General features: G+C 46.2%; 1 protein-coding gene across 1 annotated transcript; it reads left to right on the top strand.

Moving 5' to 3' along the window:
- Nucleotides 1–8,451: 8,451 nt before the first annotated feature.
- Nucleotides 8,452–13,342, top strand: LOC147018735 (uncharacterized). Its single transcript, XM_085898747.1, has 3 exons — nt 8,452–11,400; nt 11,497–11,691; nt 11,788–13,342. The coding sequence occupies exons 1-3, from the start codon at nt 11,206–11,208 to the stop codon at nt 12,685–12,687; spliced, it is 1,290 nt and encodes a 429-aa protein (XP_085754873.1). The 5' UTR covers nt 8,452–11,205; the 3' UTR covers nt 12,688–13,342.
- The last annotated feature ends 3,417 nt before the right edge of the window (nt 13,343–16,759 follow it).

Genomic DNA, 16,759 nt, shown 5'->3' with positions numbered 1-16,759 from the left:
GACGATCTCATCGTATCGTCGTGAGTAACCGTCCCCCGATGCCATATACCCTTGTGGGGCAGATAGGTACCGGTAGCGCCCCCATGGAGTGATGAAGGTCGTCTTGTGGCGGTCGTCCTCGTGTAGGCGGACGCTATGGTAACCATTCCATGCGTCGAATACTGTCTTGCGCTTCCCGTTAGGTACGCGTCTCGCCTGGTGGAACGAGGATTGGGTGTGGTGGGTCTCGCGGAACGCATGCTTGTTCAAGGCCTGAAAGTCGATGGTGCGTCGCGGCTTGCCATTCTTTTTCGCGCAAATTACCATGCGGTGACACCATGTCACCGGCGTGCCGACGGGTACTTCCTCCAACACGCCGAGCCGAACGTCCTGGTCGAGGCCTGCTTTTACCTCATCTTGCCAATGTATGGCCACGGAGATGGGAGTGTGATGGGCAACCGGTGTCGCGTTCTCACTGAGCATAAGACGTAGTGGCGGGCTGGTCATTCTCGGTAGTGGCTGGTGTGGGCACGTGTTGAATGTGCTCTGAGCATACATCCTGAGTAAATGTGACTGTAGTGCCTCTCTGTTGGCCTCGGTCGCTGGCATGGAGAGTGCGGTCGGCTTGGTCGGCGGCTCCGCGCGTCGCGGGCAGTCGCACAATTCCGAGGTCGTCAGATTCACCTCTCCGCGTGTTGGGAATCTGTCCGAGATCATTCCCAAGTCCATGCAGGCCGCGCGGGAGAAGAATATGCGGTCTGAAGAGTCTGTCACGTACGCGATTTGGCGCGTCTCCAATCTCCGAGCGTCGTCACTGTTACCGGCGAATCTGACTACCACGGCTCCGAGGATACGAATTCCTCTGTTGTTTGCGGCCTTCATGGTCATGGATACAGGTATGAGGTCCTCGGTACTCAGGCCCATTTGTTGGACGACTTTAATGCCGATCAGGCAGCTCTGGCACCCCGTGTCTGCCATAGCGGATAGGGTTACCGCGCGGGTGTGTTTCAGGAGGTTAAAACCCAGCGCTTTGTAATCCTCGCGCTTGTTGGTGAGAGTGAGGTTGATGTATGGCTGCGGGTCGGATATGCGTTTCATCCACTTATCGCACATATCATCGTACAGGTGGTGAGCGAGGGGAAGCGCACGCATTTCGTCCTCTGTGCTGGCCATGGTGACCGTGCATAGCTCGACGAAGGCTGCCGTCTGCTCGTCGTACATCCCGTCTGTCTCCTTAGATGGGGGTCTTGCCGATCGGCCGCCCAGGCACGCCTTGTCGAGGTGATTCTGGCGGCCACGCTTCCGGCACTTTTTACCGTATCCGGGGCACTCGGCGCGTCTGGCGCGCCATTGAGGCGTTTTGCCGTGGCCCACCTCGCCGCAGTAGATGCATACTCCTTCGGGCTTGGCCTTCCGTTTTTCCGGCCTGGCTCCTACTCTGGCGCGGACGTCCTGTCGCTTTCCCCGCCGATACGAACTACTGTTCGCGTCCGTGCTCTGAGTGTCAAGCAGGCGCGATGCCGAGTGTTTTCCAGACTCTTTGGCCTCGATATACTCTATCATGTCCTTTAATGGCATGTCCTGGTTCTTCTCACCGAGTAGGTCAAGTTGTATTGCTTGGTCCGTGATGCCACGGGCAACCACGTTGCGCAATATCTCTTCCGTGAAGTCGTTGACCTGATCGCACCCCGCCTTGGTGCACTTCATTTCATACTTGCACGTGTCCGCCTGCCCCTTGATGCGGGCGTGGAACGACCGGACGGGCTCCTCGTGTCCCTGCCGCATGTTAGACAGGGCCACTCGAGCTACCATCGTGTTCTCCGTCCGGACGGCGAGCGCCTTCAAGGCGGCGAGGACGTCTTCTTCATCGCTGCCCACGAGGCTCCTACCCGCCGCGCGAGTGAGGTCCTTTCTCAGCTCCTCCTCACAGCACTCCAGTAGCTGCGTGACTATGTCGGGTCCGACAAGCTTAGTACCTGTTTTGTATTCGCCCCAGCGGGTTATGAAGTACGACCAGGCCTCGCCCGTTCCGGCCAGTGCTATGGAGGGACGCTTGAGTTTCTCCATCTTGGCATTCGAGCTCGCCGCCCTGGGGGCGGCGACGTGCACAGTGGCGTGTATATTCAACATGGCGGCCACCACTGCCGCCTCTGCGTGTGTAGCCATATAGTCACAACCCTCGATCGGGCACTCTGCTTCCACCGGCGCCATAGGAACAGTTATTCTGGAGTAAACGTTCTATTTTCGGTGATGCACACGTGTGTACAGTGTCCTGGGGGCGAAGATTGGGTACAGGACCCGAGAAATCCAAACTCACTGTCGACGTTCTCGTGGTCCGTTTTCACCCAGTCGTGTCCTCCTCAGCACCGACGATCTTTACTCGACTGCATCAAGTTGTTTGATTATAAATAAGAACAGAGTTCAATTTGTTCCACCACTTTATTAGCGTGGAACGACAATAATCAAACAAGTATTGAACAGGTTGAAACACCCACAACATCCCTGGCTCCGGGTCAGGCTGCGCATGCGCACTGGCACAGGGGACCGTCGATATGTAGAATTACCGTAAAGTACAATGTTCTCTAGTAACGCGACCGCCATATTGGTAAAGGGGAAAACAAACGTGGCACCGATCGCAGACGCACGTACATCGTGGTTTTACTTGCACGCAAAGCCCAGTGAGTTTTTTTTTTTTTTTCTGTCGATGTATTTCAGATAAATTGTTGATACATTGTGTTCACCCAAGTGTTTTCAATGTCATATCAATATATAGAACATTTGTGAGGTGATGCGTTGGCCAGGATATCGAGGCAAAATACAGTTAATGGGCCTTGATTGTTGGCCCTACCAGTTCCCCAGTGATTCGTGGATCGACAACCCGAAGGAATGGCCGAACGTGCAATACCCGGACGGATACACGTATCTAGTCAAGACACCGGGTATGTAATTCAATTTTAAACCGAGTTTTAACTGTATATTATCAAACATTACTGTACTGGAGTGTTAATATATTATTTCAATGATTTATGAACTCCCGAGCCGACGTGGCTAGTTAGTAATAGTTTTAATTGACCTGCCTTGTCTGTACCGTGTAACGGTGAGTCATCTGTGCTAGTTGTGGGTCACTCACTGACCCAGCAACAATGTCAATGAATGATTAAAATATTGCTCACATTCATGTTGTATAAATTCTGTCTTATCCCTGATTTTAATGATGTGTATGTGTATGACTATGTGTATGACTATGTGTATGACTATGTCTATGACTATGTCTATGACTATGTGTATGACTATGTCTATGACTATGTCTATGACTATGTGTATGACTATGTCTATGACTATGTGTATGACTATGTGTATGAGCGTTGCCGTATGTGAGTGAACATGTGTGCCTGTGTGTCCTCTACGTTTTATAATGATGTTGCAGTGTGTGGCTATTTCTTGTGGCTGCTGAGTTGAATCGCCTGGCCTGAGGACAAGACTGCAGTGAACTTAAAGGAAAGGCCGACACTTTGTCATTGCATTTCGTTTGCAAGTTGTAATCCTATTAATGGCAATCAAGGGCCGAGGCATTAATATAATGTTATTGCGTGAAAATGAAAATACAGCAACTTTTCGGCATTATTGCAAATAATAATGTGTAATAAAGGCTACGAAAGAAACAAACTTGGAACAGGTACGAGTCGAGTGCCGTGCGATAGCGCCAGCTACATACACTGCTGCAATGCATTGCGGGGCGATCCGAGCGGACGAGGTACTTTGTTTTTCCCCTTCGCCAGCGTTGCTATGTGGACATTGAATTATGGGTCGGCGAAGTTCCTGGATGTCTGACCCCGAGAATAACAGTGGTGCAAGCAGAGACATCACCAGCGTGTTTTATCTATCGAATAAGATCCAGCACTTGTGTCTTCTCCTGAATCGTTGGTTGCACAAAGTTGGAAATGGTACCATATTAATCACCATGGACACAGGCAGTTCAGGGTCAATAAAAAATTAATTTGGACAAAATTGTTCATTATTCACATTGATAAATTCCCAAACAAAGAAAACGCTAACTTCCTGTTACTTGGTGACAATTTCCTAGATGCTGCTGATTGGCTGTGCCGAGGCAAGGTGCACTGTGATAGGCTCTGAGCAAATGATATATATATATATATATATATATATATATATATATATATATATATATATATATATATATATATATATATATATATATATATATATATATTGTTGTGGTTGACGAAATTCGCAAACCACCATTCAGGTCCCATAGGTGAGATATCTCTGTAAGTACATGTGTAGTTAGCCCAAGCCCGTTGTTTAGAGGGAATAAATGTCATTCATTCGGGCTGCGACCCTTTTAGATAGCCGTTTTTCTTTTACTATCTTTATTTTGGACCAACCGCCATTACTACCACCACAACCACCACCAACCGCATCTCGACAACCACAGCCACCTTCTCCAGAACCGCCTTCACAACATCCACCTTCTCCACAACCGCTTTCACACACCAACCACATCTCAACAGCCCTCTCACAACAACCACCAACCGCAACGCCGCTTCACAACAACAGCAACGCCAACAGCCACGACCTTTACCGTCACAACTCGCCCTCGCAACCATCGCATCACCGCCATTCCCGCGCCGCTTGTGGGCACCGATACTGGACTCGTACAGGGCGCGCACCGAGCAGCGGGTGCAAAAACACCAGCCTTTCCGAGAAATCGGATCAAGAATGATTCACGCCCACTTCTGTTCCGTCCTATCAGCGAGCGTGGGCGATTTGGCCCCGCCTCCAGGCGCGTCGGAGTATAATCGCTATATGCAGATTCGCGGATCAAGAATGATTCACGCCCACTTTTCCTCTGTCCAATGGGGAGCGTGGCTCCGCCCCCGAGCCGTTCTTGATCCAAAAATCTGCATATGATTTCTCCTGTCGGACTATAAAGCACCGAGCGTGGATCGAATCGAGGCAGTTGGAAAGAGTTGAGAGTTTCTGAGAAGAGGAAGGCAGTTGGACGGAGTTGAGCAGTTGGACGGAGTCAAGAGTGAAGAGTTGAGCAGTTGGGAAGAGTTGAAGAGTTGAGAAGAGGAAAGAGTTGGAGAGTTGTGGCGGCGGCGAAATCAGTCGAGAGAGTGTCTGTCGGGGTCCGGAGAGGCTGGAGAAGCCAAGAATCTTTGTGGAGGTCGGCGCTCGTGTCAGAGTCGGGGAGCTGCGGAGAGGGGAGGCCGGTAACGCGGTCGAGGTCGCAGTGGCGTCGCTCGTCGCGGGACTCAAGCCAGCCAGATATCCTCACCCCCCCCCCCCGAGCATCAACAACCCCCCCCTGTTTCCCCCCGCGCTGAGATAGTGTGAGAAGGGGGCCCCGTTCCCACCCCATTCCAGGCAATGCCAGCGAGGCCCGCGGAGTCGGGGCGCCGCCGCCATTTTGCGGCTCATCACCAGACGGGTAGGCTCGACGCGGTCTCGGCCCCAGGCCCGTCTGCCCCCTTATCATTGAGGGTGGCCCCTTTTTCTTTTGCTTTGGAGTATATGTGTTGTCGGCGCCGTCTGTGAAGTAAAACTGTGTAAGTGTTGCCGTGTGCTCGGTAGTCGGTAGTAGATCTGCATTGTGTCTCTTTTGTTGCAATTGCTTTTGGTGCATAATTGTTGTGTTTCTTCTTTTGTTACATTTGCTTTTGGTGCATAATTGTGGTAATTGTATATGTGTGCTTTCCGTTTGCCGCGGAATAAATGTGCTTTATGTTGAACTGTTTTTCCCGTTTCGCTTCGTCTTTTCTTTTATTGAATCTCCATCTTACTTCACGTAAAGGGTTGGTCGTGGGCTAAATACGCCCGATAATTAATCGGAACCGTCGAGGTTGAAGATAACACCGCTCGGTTATCCCGATAGTATGGAACGGGTCGCTTAAAGTGGCCCGTGTCCGAAGTCGACCTGCGGCGAGGTGCGATCTCCCGGTCTACCCTCCGTGTGGGTACTTAGGTAGGTCGAATTTGGCGAACAACCCTATCCCACGCGGGGGGCCGATTGGCACGATCGTGGTGAGGCCGAAAGGCCCACCCGTGACTAGTTCCCGGCGTTAGTCCGAGAGGGTCACGACGGGATTGTCCGTCCGGTGGGCGACGTGCCGCGATTCGAGTTACGTGGCCGCTCGCACGCCGGCGGGCGCGAATCAGCAACACTGTTGTCAGGAGTGGGACACAAACCCATCCCCCTCCTCGCGGCACTGGTGTCGGAGAGCGGGAAAACGGGCTCTCCTGTCTCCAGCTAAATTCACGGGAATCGGTCCAGGGGTGAGAGGAGCGACCCCCCCGATCCCCTCCAAATTACGAGCGATTCAAATTAACCTTTTACGAGAAATAAGATGGCGTCTCAAGGCGAGCGGGAGCCGGGGGTATTAGAAATGGATTTAGAATGTGTAGAATCCATGGTCCAGGATGAAAACCCCAGACGGGAAATGTTGGTTGTGCAGGAACATGAACTCCCCCAACTGAACCCAGAGTTCGAAATGGGCGCAGTGGCTGGGGTGGCGGACAAACGGCCCCCACGTGCGAATTCGCCCACGGATCGGACGATGGAAATGTTTGAGGCATTGATGAGGAAAATGGATGCGAATACACAACAAATGAACGAAGTGAAAACGAAAATGGATACAAACACGAACGAAATAAAAGGCATGAACAAGCAAATGAACGAAGTGAAAACGAAAATGGATACAAACACAAACGAAATAAAAGGCATGAACAAGCAAATGAACGAAGTGAAAAAAAATATGGAAACAAACGCACTCAAAATGAAGGAAGAAATGAAAGAGCTGCGGTGTGAGACGCAGAACATGGGCCGAAGCCTGCAGGCGGGCATGAAGGCCGTTACCAGGGAGTTTAAAATGGCGACTCCACGTGTGGGAGCGAACGAGCTGGGAGGGAGTGCAACGGCTGTCGGGCCCGCAGTGGAGGTGACCGAGAGGGAAAAACTAATTGGGGTGACGGAGACGTGCACGAGGGAGATAACAAGGGAAGAGACGGAAATAATAGTTGAGATAAGGGAGATAACAAGGGAAGAGGTGACTGAGTTGGCAGAGACATGGGAGATGGGAACGATAGAGGGAAGACTACACGATGAAGACGGGGTAAGTGACGCACGCACACACACACACGGAGGTAGTGGAGGATAATGGGGGTGAGCTCGCGGACTGGGTGGAGACCCGGTGCGAGCAGTTGGATGCCCTCCTCCAGGAACGAGGGGAAGGAGTATGCCCCTTTGAGGTAAATCACGACCAGGTGGGTTCGGTCGTGCTTTGCGAGGTTGAGGGGACGGGTGCTGTGGACAGGTGCACGCCGAGCTTGGGGGGTATAGAGGCCCCGGAGACCCTTGTGGGGACACGAATCCCCAGTGTGGTTGTCCCGGTGTGTGTGCTGCAAGGTGTGAGTGCGTCCCCGTGTGTGGAAGAGACCCCGTGTGTGAGTGGTGTGGTGGCAAGTGTGCCGAAGGGCGTGCTCCCCAGCACGCCGTGTGTGGATGAGGCACCGCGGGCGAGTGCCCCCGCGTGTGTGAGTGGTATGGTTTGTGTGAGGGGAATGGACTGAGTGAGTGGAAGGCCGTGAGTGAGTGGAGCCACGTGTGCGAGGGAGGTGGCATGCGTGAGTGAGCGGCCGAGTGTGAGGGAGACAGCGTGTGCAAGGTCGCTGTGTGTAAGGGAGATGTCGGTCGGCATGCGTGAGCATGCAGCCGCGTCTCCCGGTGTGAGTGTAATGGAGTGGAGTATGAGCGTCGTGACACGCAGGTGTGCGTGAGTCGAATGGCGACGACGGCGACATGTGAGGGACAAAAGCCGGGTAGCGGCTATAGCTGTTTCGGGGACCGTGCTGGGTTCACCAAGCAGCGAGCGCGAGGTCCGTGCTGTGCAACGCACGAGGCCCCCACGTGCTCGCTTGCGGGAATGAAGTCCCGGTCCGGAAACGCACGCGGTGGATTTGCCGATCCCGCGGATGGACAAAGTTTAGGCAGGTAAACAGATTTGGACCGGACGGGTTCTCCACGCGGGCGTGTGTGTTGCGCTCCAATGGGCAGAGCACATGTGTTCACGTGGGGAACCCCTCGAGACGTGGGGCTTGTGTTTTTTATGCGCACGGTGACGTCAGGGCTGCACGTGGGGTTGGAATCCGGCAGGAGGGGTATCCCTGCCGGATGGTACCGTCCAAGGAGGGACGAGGTACACGTGCAGCTACATGACGTCACGGGCAGGTGCAAAGTGCGCGAGCTGTGAGTTGCCGCGCTGGTGCTGCACATGTGGAAAAAAAAAAAAAAAAAAGCAAGCCTCACTTTCGGGTGCACAGGATTCCCGGGCAAGGGGTGGAAGACCCCCTTACCCAGGGCACAGGATGAAACTAGTTAGGGGGAAGGGTTAGCATAGCTAGACCAGCTCCATGGCTCCTTACCAGGGGTAAGTCCTCATGGGGCCCGTGGAATGGATTAGGTAGAGGGATTTTAGTTGAGATTTAGGTTCAGGAAATAATTTTTGGGATATTTGGAGACAGAGACAGACAGTGAATGTGTAGCGGGGACGTAGTTTAGCTACGTAGTGTTAAATGGAACGTGCTATAGTTTAAGGGACGACGTGGGAGCACGAGTTAGGTAGGGGAGGTAGTTAGAAGGATGACAGAGTTCAGCGGTGTGTGTGTTGAAAAGTTGTGAGGTGGAGACATGTTGAGTGAGTGAGGCCAGCGGGTCTGTGTGTGTGGAGCGAATGGGGAATGCATGGTGCGATGAGTGATTGGGGGGAGGAGTGACTCCCGCCCAAGGGACCCCGGGGTTGGTGTAAAGTGAGATAGCTGGGTTAGTCAAATTGAAAAATGGAAGTCGTTTTGCTGTTGGTGGGAATGTAGGCTCGAAACCCGTTTGGAAGGGTGCAGGAGCCCTGTTGACGGGCTGGGAGCGTGGCTGCGAAAGGTGAGTATCGCTGAGTGGGTACCCCGGGCACCAGGCTAGTCGGCCGTGGTAGGCCAAGGGCCCATGGGGGGCCGGGATAGCGTAGTGGGCACGGGTGCGCCTGCTTGGTGCGGGGGCCCGGGGCGCCATTAGCTGCGTGGGCAGTGTTGTGGGCACGGGTGACCCTCGGAAAGGGGCCTGGGAAGCCAGCCTGCCACGTGTGCGTTTCAGGGGAGGTGCCATGGGGGGCACTCCCCGGTGTTTAGGGAGCTGGTAGGCTCGGAGGCATTGTAGTGCCCGGGGGTGCCATAGCTGGAGATTCGGCAGAGGGTCGTGCCTGCCGAAGGGAGCCACGCGTCCCAGCCATGAGACCGTGTGAGGGCACGGGAAGAAAATTGGGGGGCGAGGCCCGAAATTGTGAGGACACCAACATAGGCGACGGGAATCTGGGTTTATAGAACCAATAGTTTAAGCGAGAGGCACTTGTTGGAAGCCCCGGGGTAGTTTAACAGGTTAATGGTTAGGGTAGATTAGGAAGTGTACCCCTCCGCACCATCCATCCCCTCACTCTCGTTGTGGGCCGCTGGACCCACTTTGTGTTATAGATCGCTGAACTCTGGGGAGGCCATCCTGAGGCTTCGTTGGGCCTCAACACAGGACGCTAGCTCTCCCTTATTCCCCTCCGGGAAGGGAACGTAGGGGTTGGGAGTAGGCTAGGTGACAGGATAGGTTAGTCGAACAAGGACAGTAAAGGGGATTAGGGGACGATTTATAGTGGGGAAGTAAACATAAAAACAACAACAAAAAAAAAAGTTGGGGCTAAATTGGTTTTGGACAAATTAAGGGAGTGGGTATGGACAGTGACAGGCAAAGGCGATAGGTTGAGAGGGAGACCATAGAGTAGGTCCGATCCCGCCTTCCGAGTGGCCAGCACCACCGCACTCCCTCCACCAACCTCCTCTGAACGGCGAAGGCTGGCCAGCTTCATCGGCAGCTGTTGTTTTGCTGCAAGGCCTGTGCCGGCTGGATCGTCTGCAGCTGCTGTGCTGCAAGGCCTGTACCGGCCGGATCGTCTGCAGCTGTTTTCTGCAAGGCCTGTGCCGGCCAGTTCGTCTGCCGGCTGTGTTTGCCTGCAGCGGCCTTCTTCTGCGGGCTGTGTTTGCCTGCTGCCTTTGCCATGCCATGCCCACTGCCCCTGTTCACCAGGCCTGTTCAATTTTGCTTTGCCCCCCCCCTTGTTCATTGCCATGTGCGCCAGGATCAGAAAGCAACAGTTTGCAAGCTGCAGAACTGCGCTGTTGGCAGCTACAACACGGGCCTGCAGTGGCGGCCCGTGCACCGTGTTTGCGTGCATCCATTCATCCATCCATTCGTTGTGTTCATTGCGTGTGCCACTTGAGCTGGCACGGAGACTGCATTTGTGCAGCCCATGCACCGTTGTGGTTCACTGCGTTCAGTTCAAAAGGGAAGGCCTTGGACTGCGTGTGAGCAGCCGGCCACGTTCCCTGTCAGTAGGGTAAGAATACTGATTCTGGCTCACTTTTCCCTATGTAAATGAATAGGGGATTTTCAGCGATTCCCTTTTTTTCCCTAAAAATAAACCCCCTTTTTATCCCAAGGTATATTTATTTGTCTCCCCTTTTAACCTGGAGGTTGAACCTCATTGAATTGAACACCTGAGGGTTGAACAGCTCACTCATTGAACCTATAAATATTTGTTCATTCTCAAATTCCTTCAATAGTTTAATTTTCTTTGCACAATAATCCCCATCTAAAATATTTAAAAACAAAACATTTGAATCTTTATATTTTTTAAGATACCCCTTTTGTGCCATTACGAAATGATAAACTTCTCTTAATGCTCTTGTTTGACCACCTCCTGAGCCACAGGTTATTTTTGTTAAACCCCTGCCCACTTTTCTTTAAGCCCCGCCCACTTTTCGCGAGGTATTCAATAAGCCTCGCCCACTTTTTTAAGCCCCGCCCACTTTTGATAGGCCCCGCCCACTTTTCATGAGCTATTTTTTTATAAGCCACGCCCACTTTTCCTAAGCCCCGCCCACTTTTCATGAGGTATTTTTTATAAGCCACGCCCACTTTTGTTAAGCCCCGCCCACTTTTGTTAAGCCCCGCCCACTTTTCATGAGGTTTTTTATAAGCCACGCCCACCTACTCTTACATCATTTCCAGTTCATCTCTGACTCACAAAGAAATCACTAGAAAATTCCAGCATGTTATGGTTTCCATGTTATGAAATGGTTTCCATGTTATGAAATGGTTTCCAGCATGTTATGAAATTCCACCAGAGAATTTCCACAGGAAACCACACCCAACAGTTTCCCTATAAAAGCTTCAAGCCCAGGCTCCATTTTAAACATTTTTTTTTGCTGGCAATGGTGTGCTGTGTGCTTGCCTGGAACTCTCAGACTTGTATGGAACTAAACCTTCAAGTTGATGAACTGGATGCAAACCTCTTATCTGTTGAGGTAAGATTTTTATTTTCCTATTTTCAAACTTTGATTGAAGCATACTCATTTAATAATTAAATAACTTAATTAATACATTATTATTTTCTCTCACAGGAAATTGTATCTGAAATACGAAATGAAAATACTGCTTTTGCTACAACTTGGGGTGAAATTGTTGGCTTGGTTGAAGACCTTATGAACGAGCAAGACCTTGAGTGGGATGACTTTGGGGTTCCTTGGAACTCTCTGACTTGTATGGAACTAAACCTTCAAGTTGATGAACTGGATTCAAACCTCTTATCTGTTGAGGTAAGATTTTTATTTTCCTATTTTTAGTTCCTTTTAAACATCGACTCGTTTAATAATTAAATAACTTAATTAATACATTATTATTTTCTCTCACAGGAAATTGTATCTGAAATACGAAATGAAAATACTGCTTTTGCTACAACTTGGGGTGAAATTGTTGACTTGGTTGAAGACCTTATGAGCGACCAAGACTTACAGAACGAGTTCGTCCTTGATGACCCAACCAAAGAGTTATACCTTGGAGACCAGCAAAATCCTGAAAAAGAGTTTTACAGCAATAGTACTCATTCTGAGTTATCAAGACAATACCCACTGAACAAGTTATACCTTGATGAGCCAGAATACAAGTTTTACCTTGGAGACTCACAAATTTTGAAAAAATCAGTAAATGAGTTCTGCCTTGATGGTTTAAATAACTACCTTGGAGACTCAGGAAAAGGGTTCTGCCAAGATGGTTCTAAATATGGGTCCTACCTTGGAGACTCACAAATTTTGAAAAAATCAGGAAATGAGTTATCCTTAAGAGACTTTGTAAGTTGGTTTTACTTTGAATACTTGAAATGTGGGTTCTGGATTGATAACTCACAATGTGATACATATCTTGGAAACTCAACGGGAATGTGGTTATACCTTGAAGACTTGGAAAGTTGGGTTTATGTTGGACACTTGAAACTTTTTTGGAGACTTTTATTTATTTATTTATTTATTTTTTATTATTATTATTTTATTTATTTATATTTTGGAGACTTTTGGAGTTGCTATCACTCTTTGGGATTTAAACCTATCGATGTAGTTCTTTGTCGGATGGTGCTTGATGGGAGCAAGATCAAGAAAGTTCTGGGAAGAAAGTGCAGGCTTACTCCCCCTTTTTACGTCATCAAACCTGAAAGCCTTAAAAGACAGAATTGGAAGAAGAGAAAAAAAAAAAAACGTAAAAAATATATATATAGGTGGAAATCTCATTTTGAAAAAGACATTGTGTTGGGCGAGGATTGAGTTGGGGTTGAGATTTTGAATGTGAGGGTTGGGACACACACACACACACACACACACACACACACACACACACACACACACACACACACACACACACACACACACACACACACACACACACACACACACACACACACACACACACACACACACACATCAACAAACAAAAGTTAAGCCTTGACTATTCAGTTGAGGATTCTGTGTTTGGGGTTCACAGATCTAAGAACGTCCCCCTTGACACACATTATATACTGTAATACACCTCGGACTTGTCCCTCTAGTGTCCACAAAGGTGTATAGTAGGAGGTATTATCTGCTTAGTTTTGTCTTTTGTAATTCCTGTGAATAAAATGAACCTAAAATCTCTTCCTCTTCCAAATCATATATCTTATAAGTCCAATGAACCGTATCTATTACATCAACAATTTTAAAAAGTTCTTTCGTCCATCGTTCAGTAAAACCCTTTTCAAAATGAGATTTCCACCTATATATTCTTACGATATCACCAACTTTGAACTTAGGTTTTCTGACATTAATCTCTTTTTCATATTTTAATTTTGTAAATGTTTCTGATGGTTTCATATTTGTTGACGTTTGAATCGTGTCATTATACTTATCCACAATATCCTGAATAAAAGATGACCATTGTTGTGAACAGAGTTGTGTGAATTTTTTATATAGTCTCTTTTAAGGTACGATTAAAACGTTCAACAACAACTGCCTTCCCTTCATTAAAGGTACTGTATAATGTAATACTGTTATTTTTTAGAAAATTCATAAATGTCTTGTTATAAAACTCTCTACCCTCATCAGTCCACAATTTTTTAGGTTTTCTCTTACTTTTATTAAATATCTGTTGAAAAGCTAACATAAGAGTATTACCTGTTTTGTTTTTAAAGGGACAATCCATGCATATCTACTCCTCAAATCAATAACGGTTAAAGCATACTTGTACCCCTTATCATTATTGAGTTCAATCAAATCAGCAGACCAGATATAATCAACTTCCTTGGAATAAACTTTCCTTCTCTGAAACTTTGTGAATATTGGTTTATGTAATTCATCAGCTAATTGCTCTTCAGTCTTAATGGCATCATTAGAGCCTATAAGTTTTTTGAATTTCCAAGTCCAAGTTTCAATTTAGCACTGATCATCTTCTTCACAATGAACCGATCAACTTTTTCTCTCAAGGTTGGATTTTGTATCAGAGACAAATTATACAACATTTCTCTATCGGCTTCATGCTTTTCTTCCAACGTTGTGGTATTCCCATAATCAATATCGTGTCTCATGCACACTTCATCAACTCTATTGATTGGTTGACTCCAGGATTTAGGATTGTCTGCCTCATCTAATCTTTTATCCAAGTTTGTGCCTGGACCACAGAAAGAATACCCTGGTAGTTGTAAATTTACTTCCTGATAAAAACTTTTGTATATCTCCTCCGAGTTTGTGTTTGGAGATAAATTGATTTTTTTTTTGAACCACACACCGAACATATACCTTTTTGTATAACCCTGTTATTTTTACTTTTAATATATGAAATATTTTTAGTATTAGTTTTCTTTTTACATTTGAGACAATAACTCATTTATTTATGAGAAAAATTCCTGCAGAGTGCAAAAACCTTTTTAGTTTCCAACATGCACATTTGAATCTTAATTTTTAAAACATAAAGAATCCTTAGAAATGCCTTCACTCTCTCCTCCATTTATTTAAGAAAAAAAATGAAAATGAAAAACTTGAATTAAAATGAATATCTTGCCGATGACAATAGTCTTGTAGAAAATATTGCAAATAGACTTGTCAATTCTTTGTTTTCCTCCTCGGTGGGTTGAGTTATTTTCTGTAATACCCTTAATCTTTTTTGAATCTCACTGGTTTCCATATTTTGATATTTATTCATCCACTCTCTTTCCTCCCTCTCCTCCCTCTCTCTCTTCTCTCTCTTCTCCCTTTCATCCCTCTCTCTCTTCTCTCTTTCCTCCCTCTATCTCTTCTCTCTTTCCTCCCTCTCTCTTCTCTCTTTCCTCCCTCTCCTCCTTCTCTCTTCTCCTTTTCCTCCTTCTCCCTCTCCTCCTTCTCTCTCTTCTCCTTTTCCTCCTCTTCCCTCTCTTCTTCAACTCCTTCCTCATCCCTTACTATCCTTGAATCGCTTACACCCCATAGAATATTATACATATATTCATCAGGATTTCTTGTTATTCCTGTATCCAAAATAATTTTTTTTACAACAGGAAACCAATAAAATTTCTTTTGAATTTCTAAAAGAGCCTTACCTTTTCTTAACTTTATAATTTTTTCATTATTTAACATTCTAATTAAATCTAAAGTTGTCGGTTTATCAACATCAGCATAATGCCAATCTTTTATTGAAAATACCTCATTCTTATGTTGTAGAACATATTTATTAAAATACCGAATACGCTTTTCTTGAAGGTATGCTTGGACACAGAAATGATAATTTTCTTGAAGCCTTCTTGCTGTCATTTATGTATTAGAAATACATGTTAGAATAATATTATGGCACGAAACACCTCCCCATCTTCCCATAGTTAAATCATTTTGTATTTCCTTACTTATTATATATAATCCTGTTTTTTTCTGTTTTCATGAGATAAACAAGGGCAAAACCATTATTATATTTACCCTTATTAAATTCTTTTATTTGTTGTTTACTAATCGTGGACCCACAAAACTCATTCTCGATACCAAGTGGATAATATTCTTCCTTACGAGACTGATTTAATTGTTCCAGGTCTTCGAGGTTAATTTTAAATGACCAATTATACCCTAAATCATTCATATCATACCCCCATTGTTTTATTCTCATGAAAACGATACGCCCTTCTTTATAAAAATTTATTTTAATTCGAACTGTGAATTCTGTATGACCTGGAGATAATATCAACACTTCTGTATCTTTGGAATACACGGCTGTTTTATTTAAGTATATATATTGTGATAAATCGCTTAATCTCACCAAGTCATTCGCGTCAGTCGGGCTTGGATAATTTTTTAATTTATAAGCATTTTTCATGTTAATATTTTTGGTTATATTATATTTATGTCGTTCAGCCTGTGCCTTTGTGTAATAATTTGATAAATCAATATCCAGTTCTTGAGATACACCAAAGCTAGAACCATCTTTACCAACATAAGTCATTTATATTAGATTAAAAATAATATCATAAAATTTTTTATTTTTGTTGAGTTGAAATAACACATTTAGACATAATTGACCACAACACTTGGAATTTAATTCTTGGACTTGAAATGTTTGATAAACACCATTCTGTAAGAATTTTATGACTTCAACAGGTGGTGGAAGACCAAAACTATCAAAATAATATTTGTCTTGACTATTAAAAATACAAACCCAATGAGAACCGTTCACATTATTGTCTTCTAAGTTCATAATAATATTCTTTGTATGTTTCGGTACATTTGTTAATTCATCTCTCATACAAATAACCACATTATGAATTTTTAATTTCTTACAATATTTAACAAGTTGTAAATTTGATGTTGTATTCTTTCCAAATTCTTTCAACCACTCATCAATGCTCATTTATTTATTAGAAAGATATAATCCATTACCTCTTTTCGTTAATTTTACACCTGCTTGTGCTATAGAAGAAAGCATATCTCCAACTGACAATCTCGCTTTATCAGGCAGACCTTCAAGTTTTTCAGCAAAATCTACAATTACACCACTTCCACTAATTTGTTTCTCCAACTCTTTGTTATGTCTTTCCAATTCTTTTTGAGCCTGGAGTTGAGCCTTCCTTTCGTTGGCAGTTTTCACCGCTGTTGAAATACCACCCGTCAATGCTCCAACCGCACTTAAACCAGCAAATAAAGGAATTAGAAATGGGAGAAATCCTCCACTCGTCTCTCTTATTGAATATTTTTTTAACATTGGTTTTGTCATTTTAATTTTAAGTGAGCCAGTGTCATTCAAGATTTTAACCTGTTCTCTTGTGAGTAAAACATCAATTCTTACTGCTCCTTTTCTCTGAATTGTATTAACGTTAATCGTACAAGGCTTTTGATTTTGAACACAAGATGA

The sequence above is a fragment of the Eptatretus burgeri genome, chromosome 10 (assembly GCF_056783735.1).
Source record: "Eptatretus burgeri isolate ZD-2024b chromosome 10, Ebu_testis_v1, whole genome shotgun sequence".
Taxonomy (NCBI): domain Eukaryota; kingdom Metazoa; phylum Chordata; class Myxini; order Myxiniformes; family Myxinidae; genus Eptatretus; species Eptatretus burgeri.
The sequence above is the reverse complement of the archived record's forward strand: the minus strand, read 5'-3'. Positions and strand labels throughout refer to the sequence as shown.

Bases quoted from the DNA above. Each gene is read 5' to 3' on its own strand.
- LOC147018735 (XM_085898747.1), top strand. From the start codon at position 11,206: ATGAAATTCCACCAGAGAATTTCCACAGGAAACCACACCCAACAGTTT. The intron at 11,401-11,496 runs GTAAGATTTTTA...TTTCTCTCACAG, and splicing joins CAAACCTCTTATCTGTTGAG to GAAATTGTATCTGAAATACG. The intron at 11,692-11,787 runs GTAAGATTTTTA...TTTCTCTCACAG, and splicing joins CAAACCTCTTATCTGTTGAG to GAAATTGTATCTGAAATACG.